The sequence below is a fragment of the Centruroides vittatus genome, unplaced genomic scaffold, assembly GCF_030686945.1.
Source record: "Centruroides vittatus isolate TY-2023 unplaced genomic scaffold, ASM3068694v2 contig_359, whole genome shotgun sequence".
NCBI classification, from domain to species: domain Eukaryota; kingdom Metazoa; phylum Arthropoda; class Arachnida; order Scorpiones; family Buthidae; genus Centruroides; species Centruroides vittatus.
Genome location: NW_027122182.1, coordinates 1,819,986 through 1,840,067, shown reverse-complemented (window position 1 = coordinate 1,840,067; position 20,082 = coordinate 1,819,986). Strand labels below are relative to the sequence as shown.

Sequence of the window (20,082 nt, the reverse complement as noted above, 5' to 3'; positions counted from 1 at the left end):
TTCAATGTAATCCATAATAAAATATTTGTATTAATGCATTTATTCTCAAAAAAAGAAGAGAAAAATTTCGTAAGAATGAATAAATGTATTAATATAAATACTTTTTAACTTTTTAAATTTATTAGAATTATTCAAAATTGTTAATGTTTAAAAAATTAGTAAAGTTGTCTATTAAAATATAGGAGAAAAAATGATTTACTCCTGTCTGAAGTGGCTTAACGACACTTTTAAAAAATCAAAAGGTTTGAAAGATTCAAATGAAATAATAAATATATTTTAATTTTGTTATTCTCTTTTATTGAATTAGAAATATTTTCAATTTAATCAGCATGGTTAATAGTACAATCGTGGCAAATATCCAGATGGTCACAGGATAAGTACAATTTAAAAAACACAAAATATTTAGAAATTACATTGTTGTTCTATATTCAAACTTTATACATAAAATAAAAAAGTTAATAACGAAATAAGTTTGATTATGAAATTTTTCTTTATTCAATAAAAGAGATTTCTAAAATTACTATCATTTTTATTTGAATGTTAATTACAAAAATAGAGAATTTTTAAGATATTCAAATCAAAATATTTACTGAAATTATTTAAATTAATTTAATTTTGATTATTTGAAATTTTGATCCTTGAAAATATAAAGAATTTTATATACATAATTCATTTTCTACAATGATACTTGAAAAAATTTGTATAAAATTTAATTTTTACAATGAATGTTTTGTTGAATTTGTACACTTTCCATTGTCTGAAGAGTACATTTCATAATAAAATAAATTTTATATATAAATTATACTATAATGTAATATACTGTACAAACTGTACAGTATATTACATTGTACAAACAATACTGTACATTTTACAAGATATTATATTTTAGGAGGCTTCTGATGAACTGTCATAATCAAGTTTACTTGTTCCACCTAAACTTTCAACATCAACTTCTGGTTCTGTAGCATTTAGCATATTCAAGGTCATTTCTATAAAAATATATCATTAAACATTATTATTATTAACAAATAACAAATAGCTTAATAAATAATTTGAATATTTTATGACATTTAAATGTTATAGTAGTTGAAATACAAATTTAATAAAAGATCTGATCCATTCTTTTAGATAAGAAATGGACAAAATCCTTCATTTAGTATTTTGCATAGATTTAAGAAATCTTCAATTGTCCGTGCTTTATTTTTTCAATAAATTTCATAAGAGAATAAAGCTAATTCTATATTGATACTGAGAGGTATCTGATTTCTTCTACAGATAAAATTTCACATAAATAATTTAATAATTTTTGGTTTTATTCACAGTTGATATTACTGTATTATAAATGTCAAGTCTAGTCGAATGATTGACCTCTTTTACTTGAATACCTGCCATACATTTTTCTTAACTGTTCCTTCTGTTATATTCTAAACAATTGTCTTTCCAAGATTTTCAATCTTTTACTATTAAATAATAGTTATTTATAAAAAGTTTACAATACTGTTCAACCTTTTACTAACACTAGAAGTATACTACACTTACAATCAAAAATCGAACCTGTTACTGGCGTGTATCCTATAAAAGATTGTCCCATAAACGTTTTCGAACTGTATGAAGTTCTTCTTACACACATTGAAATTTTCATAAAGTTAATTTATTAAATAAATATTCATGACTATTCTGATCCAGCTATGTGTGGTAACCCTTATAAATAACTATTATTTAATAGTAAAAGATTGAACTTGACAAAATGGGATTAGAAGGTTAATAATTTTCAAGACTTGTTATTAACTTCAGGCATTTTACAAAAGAATGAAATGCTTTGTTCTAATGTAAAATGCCTTAAGATGATAATTATTAAATTCATATTGCAGGTAAGGATAAGTATACTAACATAGATTACTTACCCACAGATTTATTCGACGATAATGAAGGTGATGTTAAAGATCTTGAGTCTTGAGAAGTTTTTACTGATTCAATGGAAAGCTTTTTGTTAGTTAATACTGTTTCATAACTTGATTTTTTTCTTATATTATTTTTACCTTGAGAACTGGATGGATAAACACTATAAAAAAATGCAAAGAATATCATTTTACAAGATAGTTTAGTAATGCTATTTTGAAGGCCATAATTTTTTGTATATTTTATAAAACAAATTAGGATAAAGAAAAAACAAATTTTCTAAATGATTCCTTGTTTAGAAAATTTGCTTTATTATGTTTTAATGCAATGCAACTACAGGTATCCTTCATATAACATGGTAGTTATGTTCCAAAAAAGTCCAGTGTTATGTGAATCTGTGCTATACAAAACAAAAGACTAATCCAAAACATGGGGTTATGTTCCAGAATTTAACTAAAGTATACAATTTTCTTTTGTTACTAAGAGAAATTTGTTTATTAAAACAATCAATAATTTATTTCCAATTGATAATTAACTAAAAATCACAATTAAAAGGACCGTGTTATGCATTACTATTAATTAAACAAGGGCATTTTCTTTTTTACAAAGTATTGTCATTGGAAATTGTCAAAGTATCAATAATTTGGAAGTTGTGGTTGAAGCAAAAAATTAATTTTTTTAATAATTAATAATTTATATTGTTATGTCAAACAGATTACATTATAACTCGAAATAAACAAACATATCTGTGATTTCAGAACTGTACCAAATCCACTGACAGATACAGATCATGAAACAAAAATGATAACTGTTAAAAAGAACTGAAACAAGAGAAAATTCAGGATTGGAACAACAAAAGAATCATAAAAATTGGAAAGCTTAAAAATGAAGAGATAAGGAGCATTTTCCAAGCAAAAACAGGGAAGAATATGAGAAATTTCCCATCATATAAATCCAGGGGAACAAGAATGGGAGTTATTAAAAGAGAAACTTTAATTAAATGCAACTAAGATAAACAACAAGAAAGGATATCATGGTTGGCAGAGGATATCAGGAATGTAAAGAAAAAATAAACTGTGCTATAGATTAGACAGAAAACAGATATACAGCATAATATATAACCTAACAAGAATAGCAACAATAGAAAAATTGAGAAACAAAGTTAAAATATATATGGTGTGAGTTCATGAAAATTCATTTTATCAGAAGAACTAAGAACTGAAAAGATACTTTTATAAGGAAATTAAAAGTATGAAGCAAAAACAGATGATTATAACCAGGACTGCAGAGTCGGTAGAGAAACACTAGACTCCGACTCAGGCAAAATTAAATACCAAGTCATTTTACGGGGGGCAGAGGTGCTCATAGGGGGATACCCCACTCTGAACTCTGAAAGGAGCCTAGGGTGTTTACCCAAATACCTTTATAGTTAGTATTTTTAATATTTAACTTACATTAATATTTATTTATATAAAAAAATTAATTTTTAAACGTTGCGAAAAGTTCACCGAGTTCAGCGTTATATCCACATTTGCTTGTCGCAAGTACTTTTGACGAACCTTAAGTACTTTCGACGAACCTCAGCAAATTTATGCACTTGCCTGAAGACGACGATAATAAGATTCGTCGAAAGTACTTGCGACAAGCAAATGTGGATATAACGCTGAACTCGGTGAACTTTTTGCAATGTTTATACGGTGTTTGGTGTGAATATTGTCGTACCGACATATAAATTAATTTTTAACAAATATTTAATAAGAGGAGGAAAGGGGTGATAAAATTCTACATCTACATATATTTGACAGCATTTGCACTTCAATTTCACCCTCCCAGAAGAGTTAGTCCAACTAAAAAGTGTGCGATCTAGCTACTTCAGCCTCTTGTTCAGAAAAGAAAAATATGTACACTGATCAATTAGTACGGCTCATTCAGAAAAATACAGTACTTATTTAAAGCAGGGATAATAAAGGAATGATTCAAAAATATTCAAATTCAATTGGGTCAAAATAATTTAACTATTAAACACAAATACTACAAAGAACACTACATATTTAATAAATTAAATTGATGCATTTTGTATTTAAAATAAATGAATTATAACAAACTACAAAAATATTTTAAAAAATTAATAAATATATAATAAATTTTCTTTCATTTAAATAAAAAAAAAAAAAAAAACTAAACTCAATTTAAAATGCCAGAGTTGGAGTTGACATATTTTTTGACTCCGACTCTGACTCCTCTGGCCAGAAATTCCTCCTGACTCCGACTCCACAGCCCTGATTATAACCCAATGGTTATAATTTACGACGAAAATGGCAGTTCAATTATCAATATAGAAAAATGATTGAAAAGATAGAAAAATTCCTTATAGTCACTCTTAAATCCCAATGATTTATCTGTTCAGAAAGACCAGGAGACAAACAACAGCACACCAATCATTGAAAACAGACTAAACATCCTTTTCTCAAAGATGGTATCTCCGGTCCAACTAGCACCCAACTTCAAAACCATGAGGAAGGATGATCAAGAGAGCTGAGCACAGTGGAATGCTCTTGCTACACTGAGTAATTCAGGAAACATGGAAACAAAAGGATGTACTTAAAGACTGGTAAGTGACAGTGATCATACCATTTTGGAAAAACAAGGGTGGTGTAAGAGAGTATGAAGTACAGAGGGTGACAGTAATCTTCAGTGATGCTGGAAAAATATATGCTAAAATCAAATGAAGATTAAGACCAACTATTAAAATCTGATTGCCTGATGTAAAGATGGAATTCAGGCAAAATCAAGGATGCACAGATGCAATTTTTACTTTGAGGCAGTTGTTGGAATTAAATATACAACAGGAATATGAAAATAAATTTTAAAGATCAAGAAAAAGCTTTCATGTCCAAAATTAAAGCAACACACAAATGTATATGGCAAAAATGCAGAAATGAACAGTCCTCCATCATAAAGAATCACTCGAATGCCTTCTCTGAGGCATACCTGATAAGCTACTGATGTATTAAGAATTTCCTCACTGTTAGTAGTTGTAACAGATGATTGTTTGTCAGAGATGATTTTGCTGTATAAATAGCACATTACATTTTGTCACTAGGGTACATGCTATCATGCTTTATTTGCATGACAACTGAGTGATAGAATGGTACTTTGCTATACTCATGCTTTATGGTATTGATTTTACACAGGTTTTGGTGTTTGTTGCTTTAATTTTTTAGGTAAACTAGAAAAAATTATAGGAAATTTTGGAGAGTTATGATGTCATTGGTCACCTGATACAAGTATGTAGAAGTTTATATTATAAAACATTTGTACAATAAAAACAGCAAGATTATCACAATCTTTTGAAGTAACATCTGAAGAGGTAGGACTGTTTTGTTGCCCATGCTTTTCCTAAGCTTTACTGACTACATAATAAAGGAAGCTAATGAAGTAGAAGAAGAAATAAATGAACTGTTGTTTGCAGATGACCAGGCCATTTTTACAAAAATGATAAGGAGTTGCAGGCATATTTAGATTACTTAAACACAAGTAGTGAGAATTATATGTGTATAACATTCAAAAAATTATCAGTAATCATACTTAAGTGAGAATTAATGAACCATTATATGTAACTCTGAATGGCCATATTTGGAATCTACGCAAGGAATTTAAATACCTGGGAGTATATTTCACTGAAGATGGCAAATTAGACAGTTAAATTGAATTAAGATGCTTACAGGCAAATAAAATACTTGGTCAGCTTTCACTGTTACTGATTGTTGGGCTTCAATTTGAAAAAATTGTAGATAAATATATTCCCACTGTTGTCCTGTCCATCCTTCCTTAATCTCAAGAACAGAATTAGATAGATGAAAGCTGAGACCAGATATGGAAAGCTTAGGAGCAGGGGACCCCGATTAACTAAATAAGAATGTCCAATATAAACTGAAAGTCATGTTATTTCAATTAAAAAATTTTCCTCTGAAAGGAGTTATATAGATAAAATTTGTTTTCAATCAATAAATGATAAGATAAAATTATTTTCAATAAAATAAAAATTTTTCCAGATGCTTCTGAAAAATGACTGCATCTTATATGCCAGCAAATATAATAATATAATAAGTCCCAATAAATATGTCTACATCTACATAATATAATATCTGTAATAAATGCTGATACAGAAATCATTTACGTACAGAGCTATTTTTCAGCCAATGTGCCATACAAACAGATAGCATTAGAAGTTTCAGTGTAGCCGGTACATATTATTGGCAGTTGCTCAGTAAAAGCAATGTTCACTCACCGCATACAAGGTCTGTTCAAAAAATAATCAAACTCTATTTTTTTAATTTTTATTCTTTAAGCTATAGATTATTGGTCCTTGTCTCCTTCAAAGTACTCCCCTCCCCTATTCACACACTTATCCCAGTGGTGTTTCCACTTTGCAAAGCAGTTCTGGTAAGCTTGGTTCCGACTGTCTTTCAATGCTTGTGACAGATTTGTTTTAATGTCATCGATTGTGTCAAAACGACATCCTTTCAGCACTGATTTTAATTTTTTGAAACAAGAAAAAAATCACAAGGAGCTAGGTCTGATGAGTAGGGAGGCTAGGAAGGGCAGTCATTTGATTTTTGGCACAAAACTGGTGAGTTGACAAGGCTGGTGAGCAGGCGTATTGTCATGGCGAAGGAACCATGAGTTGTCTTGTCACAACTTTGGTCTCTTTTTGAGAATTTTTTCCGCAATCATTTCAAAATGCCTGCATAGTACTGACAATTGACTGTTTGACCTTCACACAAAAATTCAAAGTGCACAACTCTGATTTTCTGAACGAGAGTGTCATCAAAATGTGAATGACCACTTTTAAATCAGATAAACCATTCATAACACTGCATACAACCTAGAGAATCACCCCATAAGCTTGATTCAAAAGTTGAAATGTTTCTGTAAAAGTTTTCCCCGGTTTCATGCAAAATTTCACATTGCATCATTGCTCCTATAAGTCACACATTGCAAAAATTGCCACAAACACTGAAACACCTTTCAATCAAAAAACAATAACGCGAGAACGAAACAAGGTATCAACAATCCTTAAAAGCATCTTACTCGGTAGGTTATCATGAACGTAGTATTGTCAACTTCATGATACTAGGAGACTCTGTTTTTGTCCAATTTAAAATGTTTGGTTATTTTCTGAACAGACCTCATACTGTAAGTGTACAGGCAGTAATGTTTACATATACAGTATTATTTACAAAAACATGATATTTACTTGTTTTGTACAGTATCTGCTATAGGATGAAGTTGCATGGTCAATTCACCTAATTTACTGAAAGCAGCTCCAGCAGCAGTAAATATTTCCCCCACCTATAAATACATTTATCAAATAAGTTTACATTTTATATTTTATAATAAAATTTAAAACATAATATATTTAATGAAAATTAAAAAGAAGTCTGTTTTCTGTTATTGCTGTTTAGTTAAATTCAAGTACAGTATTATTACTACTATAATAATAATAATATATCCAAAAGATTAGGATGAATTAACTAATGTTAGTTAATCCAGCATTAGTATTTGAAAATGCTGAAGGGAAAAGTTTTTGACAAATGAAATGTAGACTGTTTATATATATAACTTTTTACTTTCTGTGTGTTTTATAAATATAACAGAAACTCTCCAGATATTAACTACTTTAAAAGCTTGAGCAAATGATTGTGAGGTAAGAAAATTATGGACATTTTCTCTTCCATCAGTAAAAAAACTATACTAAGTCAAGAGATATTCAAGATTTTAAATGAATAATTAACAATGCAAGAAAAGATAAATACACTTGGGATCTGATATAACACAGGTTTCAGAGTCCAAAGTGTCAATCTGAATTGTATTGAATTAACATATAAGATGGCCATAAAATAAGTTTGCCTGTTTAGAGCAGACGAAACTATACTTATCAGATTTACAAAGTTTTGGTGTGTTATTAAAGCCATGGGAAGTTTATGGAGAAAAATTTTAGTTTCAAAAGATGTAAAAGAAGTTTCAAAATAGATGTGCTTTAAGCTAAAATAGGATGCATAGAAATAGTTAAACGTCTTTATTATTTGATTTGGTAAATTATAAAATAGCACATCTGCCTTATCCTCCTCCATTTTATGATACCATTTGAAACTGCACAATAGGGTGCTCAATCATTGATCACAGTCTTTTATAAAATGTTAAGGATGTGCCATGATATGCTTTATTTTAGATCCAATGTTTTTATGTCTTCCTCACAGACAACAACTTTTAGATGATCTGTAATTAAAAATCACTTGTGTTTAGATTAGGTGAACAAGGTGACCAACTTGTAGAGAAGTGATAGCTGATAATTTGATCTTCAGAAAGTATCTTCCTTAGCAGTCTTATTCTCAAACAACTTTAACCAGGTTTGCAATGTGTGAGAGAGCACCATTCTGTATAAAACTAGTCAATCCAAGACACTGTTGCTGTTGAATTGCATGATAACTTGGTAGTAATACATATTAATTGCTAGTAATCAAACCTCCAAATTTTTCAAAAAGATATAAATAAATAAAACAATCTAAGGATGAATGAAGATATGAAATTGAACCATTTTGGCAATGCTTTTGTCAGTTTTGTAAGGATGTTCTTAGTCCATATTCTTCAATACATCTTATAGATGTTGACAGCATCATACAGGTGAAAATGAGTTTTATCTGTCTAAAGCAGGGGTGGGCAACCCACAGCTCTTGGGCTGCATGCGGTCTGCAATATTTTGTGTGGTCCATGTCACACAAAATATTAATAAATATATCAATTTTCCACCTTAACAAAGTATGCTGCAAAAATTCTATTATTATTTTCTAGAACTTATTGTATTTGAACAGTTTTTTCTGCAATAAATTTAGTAAAAAGTAAAACAAGAAATCAGCTGACAGACTCAGAGCAAAACTAATTTAAAATCAGCAGTGATGAATATTCAACCAAATATTCTGCATATATTACATTCATATCAGTTCCAGAAGTCAAATTAAGTATACTTATGTTAATTTATAATCATGATTTACTTGCATTTTTTTCTTTTTCTCTTGTATTTGGCCTGCATCAGTTCAAAAGTTTTAAATGTGGCTCTTAAATAGAAAAAGGTTGCTCAACTCTGGTCTAAAAAATGATCTAAGATGGAAATGAGGCCATGGGTTAATCATTTCCCACCTCAGTCCAAGCTAAGAACTGCAATGTCTGTCTGGTATCCAGATCAGAAGGCAAAGTTGCTAAATGAGACATTTCCTAAAAGTGCATAGTGTTTTGTGAACTGTAAAGGATGACTTACATAATGATTTTACAATATAATGATCACTACTACTTATGTAAACATTTGACATGCTGTCCTTAACCAATGTTGCTACATCCTCTATCAGTTCATTAACCTAGAAAGCATTGGAAACTGTTCAACATTCAATAAACCTATTTCTACATATTTAAAAATCATTTTTTGAAACCCAGTTGCAGAAATCAGACCTTTCCATATTTCCTTTAATGATCTTAATTACTTTAGTGTAACAGTAGCAAAACTCTTCCAATATAATAATGTAACAGTCTTTGAAAGTTTTATCATTGCTTAAAGTGCTGATTTTCCCCTAGTGACAACTTTTAGAACTATATATTTTCCCCCAAAAAATTACTTCCCATAGTTTCAATAATACACTGAAAATTTAAAACCTGATAAGTAGTTTCAACTGTAGACTGCTTCAAACAAGCAAACTTATTTTACGATATCTTGTATTTTTACTAGAGATGGATGAATATAACTTTTCTCAAATTCTACACTGCTTTACTTCAGCACAATGAATACATTATATATGTTTTGGATTTATAGTCTTATCTGTGGATATTTTAGTATTTAAGTTTAGTTTAAGTTTAAAAGTATATAAATTCTTTTATTAGTACAAATAAAAACATCGTAAACCGGATAGTTATGTATTAAAGCCAAACAATTGCTGGATTATATCGTGCTATATATTACTACTAAAATTTTATTAATTAAATGCTGCTAATAATAGTAGCAAGATAGCTGGATATAATTCGGCAATCGTTTGGCTTACGTTATTAGAGTCATACAATTCTAAATTAGAAATTTATATTCTTAAAACTCATAATATGATGTTGGAAGTACACAAATCAACCTATTGTTATAGTGTGAAAGTATAACAACAAAGCAAATAATGAAATTCATTTACAATATTTATAACTTACTCCGAAACTTTATATCTTCAATTTCTCCTCTGGAGCTTTATTTTTTATAGGAATTAAATATAATTATAAATCATTTTTTAATACACTATACACAATTGGTATTTCTTGTTAGTTATTGTTGGCATATGAAATTAAATAATTTTTATTCCATAAACTGATAAATTAAAATCAAGAAAATATTGATGTTTATGGGATAATATAAAAAGTCAAAAAGTATGTAAAACAAAGATAAACACATTTATTTGCAATTTTTCAAACAACTATTTTAATGACCACATACATATTTTAACACTTATACTATGTTTTTATAAGTGAACATTTTTTAAGATATGATTTATTGTATTTTTATATAATAAAATTGTCTTGTTTTCTTTATTGTCTAAATGTTAAACACATCTATCAATAAAGCAAGAAAAATAATATAAAATATTTTTAATGTCTTAACATAACATTCAGTTACAAAATTTTACAAATAAATAACAGTGAAAACAATTTATCATCTTTGCTATTAAGTTTATACAATTACTTCAATATTCTACATATTTTTATATACGACAATTTAGTGAAATAAACTACAATCATTATATAATGCATAACATAAAATATACACTTAAAAATAATTTTATACATTTACATTTATGATCCATAATTACAATTTATAAAACATGACATCAATGTTCAATAGCAAACTTACAATATTCATTGGAATTTTAAATTTGTACTTGTAAACATTGGTAAATTTGCATTTTTAACAAATAATTATTTACAGGGAGATATTTCAATATTTGAAAACAACAAGTTTAAATGTGTATAAATATAATAAATAATTTTATTTCATAGTAACATAATTTGAACATTATGATGAAAATTCATATTCATTTATTAAAGATAATATATCAACCTGAACTTTAGCTCTAACATCAGCAGGAAGTCTCCTTAAACGATTAGTAATTTGCATGCCAAAATAGAAACAATCGTCGCGTTCGTCGGAAAATTCTTCAAGCCAACGACAAGACGCTTTAACAATCTTTAATAATTCATTTTTATATTCGACACTTTTTCGTTTTCTAGTTGCGGCTGCATACAAAAACATAAATGAATATAAAAATTATCAAATAATTAAATAAATGCTACGTTCAGATAATGTTTAAAAATCCAATTGGCAATTACCTTTAGAACTATGATCATCAGAAGAACAAGCATCGCTCCTAGAAACACTAGATGATAATGATGCGTCATTTAATCTTTCACAATTAGGGATTGAATTACAAAAGTTAAAATTCCTATCCATTGTAACTGGCATTTCATTGATTACTTGAGTTGAATACTCTGGATTTATTGATACATCCACAATATCCACAGAACTGTTTTCTTCCAACATCACTGTAAAAGTAAATAATTTTTAATAATTTAATAATTTTTTTAATTTGTAAAAGTAAATAGTTACAAAATTTTTTCTAGGCAAGATATTGATTCGGTAATAAAGAGAAACATTTACTTATTGAAGCTGATTGATGGGATTCATTTGTTGATATTGATGGAAAAGCAGCGAAGTTTCTAGAAGTATTAAAAAAAGTATAAAATAAATCAATGCTTGTAATATATTTTTTATTCTATATTTTGTACTGCATAATAATTACATTTTTATATTGTATTTGTTATATTCAATTATGTAAATCAGTCAAAATATAATAAATACGGGAAATAAAGCATTTTAAAAGTTTAAGTAGAATTCTGAAGAAAATCATTTGTATGGTACAAGTAACATATACAGAAAATTAAAGTCAAAGATTAAAAAAAAATTATAAATAATAGAAAAGTGAAAAAGTTAATCAAATTTAAACTTCTCGAGACAAATGTAAACTTCTCAAGACATGTTTTGTGTTAAGTCCCATCAAGCTTTCTTTTATTCCAAAATAAGAAAAAAAATTTAATGCTTTTCTCTAGAAGTCATCAAGTGAAACATTTTATAGTGCAGTGGATAGAATCAAAGAGCACACTGTTTGTTTGTTTGTTAATTTACAGCAACACAGCGCTTGGGCAATCTGCCTAGGGGAGATGCCTTCCAGGTCTTTTTAAGGGTAACTGGCCCCTATTCGGGCATTACGGATGTGGAAAAACCCCGGAACACTCCACGTGGCCAGCCTGTCCGAGCCGGACGTAAACCCACGACCAAACTCCTGACGTTCGGGGAACGAAGACTGGTGGACCTCAAAGAGCACCAATTTCTATCGGAATAACTTTTTTTCTATATGGTGACATCATATAGAAAAATGTTTTAACTTAAAAATGAAAGAACACATTTTGAAACATAAAGAACTAAATTTAACTTGTTATCTTTTTTTATTTACATTTTTCGGGAACTTTCTGAATGCCTATCTCCCCTATACAGTTGACATCGGAAGCAATGTTTATTTTTGAAAAATTTTAATTCTTTTAATTTGCATTCTGAAAGTGGTCATTCACGAAAATGAGATAAAAATTCGGACATGAATAAAGAAATTATTTGCGAATGTGGAAAACAAAAAAAGAAAAAAGTTTTAATGGATTAATTCACCTTCGTCGTCTGAGATGGTCTCTCAAAAATTCTAACGACTTCATAAAGGGCCATTTTTCGTAGGTGGTTCCTCCTTCGGCAATGCTCTTTTCCAACGCTTTCACCTTTTTACAATACACGTCTCTTAAATTCTTAAACACTTTTTCGCTATCTGAAATTTTTGATTAATGGTAAATCACGTGTTATAAATATACAGAATTTTAAAAACCATTAAAAACAATGCTGCTTACCGGGAATTTTCGTTATCTCGCTAATTTCTTTCCAAGCGTTCTCTTTTAACTTAACGTCCTTGTATCCTTTTAAACCGGGCGTATATAAATAAGGCCGCTTTCGCACTTCTTCAATTAAAACGTCTCTTCTTTCTAAACAATCCATTCCCTTTCAAACCGTGCACAATAGAAACTTCCTTCTATTTCATTGGATATCGATTTCACGTTTGCGGAACTTCGTTACCGATGGCGATCCGTCGCGACGTGGTGCTTCCTGGGATTGTTTCCATGACAACGGCGGCCATCTTGAACGCAGAAGAGGGGAAAATCGTCGTTACTGTCGTTGCCTATAAAGAGCTGTCCCTAAATTACGCATTTTTCTTCAAATTTTTACTGCCCCCCTCTCCCCTTCGGACGTCCAACAAAACTCAACTCCCCGCTTAAAACCTTTATCGTTTTATGAACAATGGATACATAAGTAGAAACGAAACGTACGAGAAATTTTGAAATAAATTTTAATAAAACGCATAAAATTTAATGTAATAAAACGGACGTCCATTGAACTCGACCCCATCGCTCTTTTTCCGATTTGTCATAACCCCCCTTCCATTGTTGACGTCGTTTATGGACTGCCCCTAATTTTTTACTACAGTCATGGTTATTTTCTTTCTTGTTTAAAGAACATCGTATTAGGATAAATACATGTTTAGCAATTAGAGTAAAGAGATAGAACTGCAAGATTCCAGACTTAAACTCTCGGTTTACGACGCCATTTTTAATTCTTCATAAATAATGGGCTATAAAACGCGGCGGTTCCCGAAGATTGCAGAAATTGTAACCCACTCAGTTTACAAAATTAGTGAACTGTAGTCTTTTAAAACAATTGTATGAGGTAAAAGGATGGGAAACTAAAAAAACCTTTATTGCTGTCAAAAACTTGAATGTCTGAACCTTTATCTAATCTTTTCCAGCCTTTAATCAATAGAAGAAAACTTTATTATGCCGATTGGAAAATGGTCGTTTCGGACCTCTGTCACGAACACTCGTTTGACCTTTAGCCAATTGAATATTCAGCTTGTGCTGCTTCTCTTGTCTTAACTACAATCCTCCCTCCTCTCTCTCTATCCGTTCACAGATATGTAAAAATTATCTGACCACGAAATCAAATGATTGTATGTGCTCTCTCTTCTTTAATAAAAGAACGTTAATAACCTCCATCCTCCACCTATATAAACCTCACGATTCCACATACTGTACTTCGCTGTGGTTCACTGACGGACGTACTGTACAGCCGAGTGGTCCCAGACTCTGATGAACTTTTATAATCAATCGCTCGTACGCTGTAACTACAAATGCTTACCCATCGGAATTTTTGCAAAATTAAATAGCTAAATTTTTCATTCTTTCCGTAATTAAACAATCGTGAGAAATTAAAAACAATTACTTCTTGAATTTCTCTATCTCCGACATTACGAAGCTTCTTCGTATATACCGAATATTTCCATAAGCAAATCTCTTTAATAATGAGGTTGAGTCCAAAGTTTTAAACGCGAAAACGTGTACGTCGGACGTTCAGCGCCGCTTTCCTGTAAGCTTAGAAGATTGACAATGGTGTTTGGAAAGTCATTGGAATCATGCTCGACATTCCAAACGCCATTGTCAAACTTCTAGACTTACAGGAAAGCGGCGCTGAACGTCCGACGTACACGTTTTCGTGTTGAAACTTCGGCCTCAACCTCTCTATTAATTAAGTGTGAAGCATATTACAAAGAAAGAATATTTTTAATTATTCGGTGTAACAAAACATAACAATTTTTTTTACAAAAATATAGTTAACTAGCTTGTATTTAACACACAAATTAAACTAGTCTTTCACTGCAGTATGATGAAACTTTGAAATTAAAGTAAAACGAATAGTAATAACATTAATATTAAATAAGTATTTTAAAAATAATTTATTACAGTTCTTTTTGAAGTAAGTTATTTATTTTGTTTTGCTTTACGTTGGTTTTTATTTTAACTCTGCTAAATCCCTGGCCTGCTTGATCGTTATGAAAGTTGAAAAATCTGCTTTGGGTTGCATTTCTAACCATGTCAAAGTTGTTTCTAATGCAGCAAATGTTTCATTGTGCCCATGCACACTTAAGCATTTGATGCATTGGAAACCTGTGTATTTGTATTGTAATAAATAAAACACTAGTGTTTGTAATGACAGAAGATGGTAAATCTGAATAATCTGAAAATTCCAAAATGATTCCACAACAAAAAAGCAAACAAAGGAGTGGTGTAAGAGATAAATTACTGATTCTTCTAATGTGGAATTATGCAATCTGTTTTATTGCAATCTGTTTTATTTTAACTTTGAATGTAAAATACTATTTTACATTCAAAGTTATTTCCATAATTAATTACAAAAGTAACAAACACACCACATAATACAGGATCTATTTCAAAAATAAAAGGAAACGAAATTGCAGGATATCTGAATACAAAATAAATAAATTTTTGAATTTATAGCTTTAATCATTTCAACCCATTTTACATTCAAAAACAAGACAATACCGAGATTGGAATGACAACTGGTAGGCAAAATAACAATTGACATTATCATCTGCACTTATCAAGAAAATTAATTTTATCAAAATGATTAACCATAAAATAAATGCATATTTCTGAAATTACGTCTAATGCACTTTTACATTCTGGATACTTTTTAATAGTCTGAACTAAAAATTTTCATGTTTTTATCCAGTTAAGATAATTATGATACTTTGTGTTTTTATCAGCTGAACGGGCATAAGCAGATAAAATATACATGCTTTATAAATTTCAAAATCATGCAGATTTTTCTTAATTATGCAACAATTAGATTAAAAGCTAATGCACAACAAGGAATGTAATATTTTACGTCAGTTTTTATAAAAGCTTTCTATAAAAATATTAAATTTAATATTATTATTATTATTTAATTAGCTTGGAGAAATTTTAACTTGGAAAAAAAAAACTAACATGTCATTTACGTATTCTAAAGACTTAATATATTTTGAATTAAATTTGAAATATTTCTCAGCTTTCATTTATTTAAAAAAATTAATTTCAGATATTAATATAACAGATCACATAAAATAATAAAATTTTCATATACTTGTATTTCAAAAAACATTTTAGCTGTAAGAAATGATATCACATTTACAAAAGACAACAACAGAAAACAGTATATGAATTCAGACAAAACACTGGATATATATTTATAGAAAACACGTACTTGGTGGCGAATTAGTTAAAATAAGTAAAATTGTGAGAAAATATTAAGAGTTATATTATTTTATATCTAAAAACTTATCAAAGTACAGGTAGGCCTCCTACAACGCGGTAGATACGTTCCTTGAAAATACCGCGTTGTGGGAAATCGCGTTGTAGGACACACCAACTTAATACAAAAACTGGGATTCAATTCTAAAAAGAGAAAAACTGCCTTTTATGGTGTAACATTTTCATCATTTTTTAAATTTATGTACATAAAAAGCTTAAATAAAATTCAACATCATATAAAAACTAAAAAGATTATAATTTCAAGTCAAAATCAAAAAGAAACATAACGTTATGCTCAAATTCAGTCCTCATTGTCACTTATTATAGTTGTTCGAGAATGTTTGACTGGCCTTATTTCAAGATCTGAGCTTGTTCCACCAAGTTCCGCTGCACTTATGTGATCCGTTGCGATTTTTCTGTTATATGAAAGATAATTCGTTTCTAAATACCCTAAACTGCATTGTAAAAGTACCGCGATGTAAGAAAATTTCTGCATTTTTCCAACTGTGTTGGAGTGAAAACGCATTGTAAGAGGCCTACCTGTATCATAATTTTGCACATTGAGAATGTTACAGTGCAATAACATCTCTACTGTGTATGAATGTAAATAATTAAATAAATTCCCAAAACTAACAAAAAATAGAAATTAAAATTAGAAAAGGCAGGTGATATATTTCACAATATAAAAAATGTATATAGAAGAAAACTAAAATGTCTTCAAGCTTCCATCCTGTCCAATCATCAAAAACAAAGTCTTCACTTAACAGAGACAACCTTTTATTGGAGGCTACACCTCTACACAATTACTGTATGAAAGACAGTCAAAAAGTTTGCTGATGATAAGCCAAAATCCTTTAAAAATATACATAATTTGAATTAGAAAAGGTAGATGGTTTAATTCAAATTATTTAAAAGGAAGTAAAAACATAATGAGCGCAACATTAACAGCCACACTCAGTATGTTTTTACTTCCTTTTATGTGATATTTGGTGTGAGGTTCAAACTGTATTCTGTTCAAATTATGTATATTTCTAAAGGATTTTTGCTTCTCATCAGCAAACATTGTAACTGTTTAACATAATTGTGTAGAGGTGTAGTCTCCAATAAAAGGTCATCTCTATGAAGTGAAGACTATATATAATCAATCAAATACTCTTCTAATAAAATCAAAATTTTTGGCCATCAGTTCTTTTATAGATTAGTTAATATTTATTTAAGTTAATATCTTAATTAAGTACTAATTATAAATATAAATCATTTATTTTTTGATATGATATATAGTACCAATTTTCATTTGCTTTTCATAAAAAATTATTTTTAACTGATAAACTGTTTTGTAATTAATGCAAAACTTATTGTTTGCAAGAATTTTATTATAGAAGATTTGGATAAATTTTAAAAAATTCATATCCCAATAATATCCAAGTTTATTTGTTTATTGTTAAGATATTTTAAAATTTTCCTTTTATACAAAAATGATTACTCTAATTTAAATAATTAAATATAATCCATCATTAATTATTGTTTGGCCTATTTCAGTAATGTAAAAAAATTGGTGTCTACTTAGATTATCTTTAAGTTCCATATTGTCAAGATAAATAAAGATAGTCCTGGTCACATTCCAGGAAGCTATTTTTTACAGTTTAAAGTCTAGTAATATTTTTCAATATTTGATAAATTAAAACAAAAAAAAAAATAGATATAAATAAATCAGTAACAACATTTATTGATAAAATGTAATAATTTGTGTTCATAAATTCAAATAAAAGCAGTGTTTTAAGCTGATGTTTACATCTACTCTTTCTCTATATACATAAAATACTTAGCTTAAAACAATTTTTTCTACCATGGAGAAAAAGAATGGCAGTACTGGGAATCAATGAATCATCACAAAATTTTCGAACGATTGAGCAAAGCAAATGAGTGCTAGTTAAATATAAACTAGTAATAAATATTATATAATCGTATCATGTATTAAAGGAAATTAAACTTTATATGTTCTCTGACAATAGGTTATATTAAATAAAAAATTTAAAAAAATGTATATTTTTTAATTGATTCATAAAAATTATATATATAATGCATCAATTTGACTAAAATTTACATATACACAAAAGGCATTATATGTACTTTTACAATTTTAAACTTTTGCTTCTTCCAATTTTTTAAGTTGAAAGAAACTAGAATGCTAGTAGTTTAATTTGTTTTTAAATATTAATTAAAATATATGTATTAGAGATATTTAAATCCTAATTAAAATATTTATTTTATAACAAATAAAAATAACAAAATTTTTCACGAATACTATTTACATTAATATTAATGTAAGAAAATAATGTTTAAAAAAATAAGCACAAAAGAAATATGGATGGTTGTAATTAAAATTACGTGTAATTCATACATTTACATTATATCAATGTAAAGAGCATCGAGAAAGTAATGACTTCTTTGTATGTTTGTACATTGACAGACAACCTACATATACCATAGATTAAGAAAAAGCAATTCAAACATTCAAAATGTTCTTACATCTTTACTCTATCAAGAAAACTTCTATAAACCATATGACACATTTCTGCCAATAAATGTCTTGAAATGATGTTTTACTACAGAACTGGAAATTTACCATAAACAAATTTACTTTTATGAAAAATTTTGCATCACATTTACTTGTATAAAAAAAACTAGACAGCTCATAATTATCGATCATTAAATCAAAATAAATTTGCTCCAATGTATCCGCCATAGAAAGACAATCTTCACCCGTGATTACCGGTACATATAAATTCCAATACAGCCTCTTCAACCTTAAAATTCCCGGTACATAAGACGACAGTTAACACATAAACTAACGTTTTCGATCCTAAAAACGTTAGTTTATGTGTTAACTGTCGTCTTATGTACCGGGAATTTTAAGGTTGAAGAGGCTGTATTGGTATCCGCCATATAACTAAGAATAACAAAACATTAAATATTTGTTTACACTTTCTATTGGTGGCTTCAATATAACTTCAGGGATACATTTCTAGTTTGAAATTTTTAATTAATATAAATTTAGTTTGTATATAGTACTTTTTTATATGGGTTGCTCCCCAAAAAATTATATGTGTTTTGGAAATTTCCATCAAATATGTTTCTTAAAAAAATAATTTGAAGAAAAACGTCCCGTATATAACTATGTAAATTAATTCATGATACAATGCTTGAATGTTTACTAGAGGAAATAATTTGAGTTTAGAAAATATAGATTTAAAAGTGTTAAATAAATCGAATGTTTTACAGAATCAATATACAACATTTAATTATAATTACAAAGCAGTTGCTTCATCAATTTTTTTACACCAGTTTTCACAGAAAGAAAGTAACTAAATTGTGTAAAAACACAGAAAAAAACACGTGTAAGAACCACATGGCATAACAATAACAACTAGAACGACTTCGAAAATTAAGAATTTTGAATAAAATTACTTATAAGATTTAAATAACTCCAACCTTGCTTGCAGAATTTCCGTGACTCATACTGGATAATGCAAATAAACTAAAACTTTTTTAAAATTACAATCGCTGTCACCATTGATTTTCTCACTAATAAGTTCAAATTTAAACAACTTGTCAATATCTCACTGTTAATACCAGTGTTGCCAACTTTAGTGGAATTTTAATAATTATGATAAAATTTTATTTTAAATATTTTAAGTTACTTTATTTGTGAAAAATAAATATATATTTTCAGTATATTTAAGTTTTTTTTTATAAAATATTTATATACTCTTTGATTTATGCTTTGCTTTTATATAGCTTTTTTTGACTGTCCGGATTCTATTCCGGATCTCCCAAAGCGGTAGACTAGGCGTTAACTGCCAT

The 20,082-nt window shown here is 28.7% G+C and overlaps 1 protein-coding gene across 2 annotated transcripts; it reads right to left on the bottom strand.

Annotated features, from left to right (window-relative positions):
- Positions 1–685: 685 nt before the first annotated feature.
- Positions 686–19,863, bottom strand: LOC136974985 (uncharacterized). Of its 2 annotated transcripts, XM_067269976.1 has the most exons (6): positions 19,711–19,863; positions 12,928–13,211; positions 12,698–12,848; positions 11,639–11,697; positions 11,311–11,523; positions 10,823–11,217 (listed from the first exon to the last, which is right to left on the bottom strand). In XM_067269976.1, exons 2-6 carry the CDS (start codon positions 13,070–13,072, stop codon positions 10,997–10,999), a joined length of 789 nt encoding a protein of 262 aa, XP_067126077.1. In that variant the 5' UTR covers positions 13,073–13,211; positions 19,711–19,863; the 3' UTR covers positions 10,823–10,996. The 2 variants fall into 2 exon arrangements, with proteins under 2 accessions (XP_067126079.1, XP_067126077.1); XM_067269978.1 differs by lacking the exons at positions 10,823–11,217; positions 11,311–11,523; positions 11,639–11,697; positions 12,698–12,848; positions 12,928–13,211 and adding exons at positions 686–828; positions 873–989; positions 1,905–2,062; positions 7,160–7,254.
- Between the last annotated feature and the right edge of the window lie 219 nt (positions 19,864–20,082).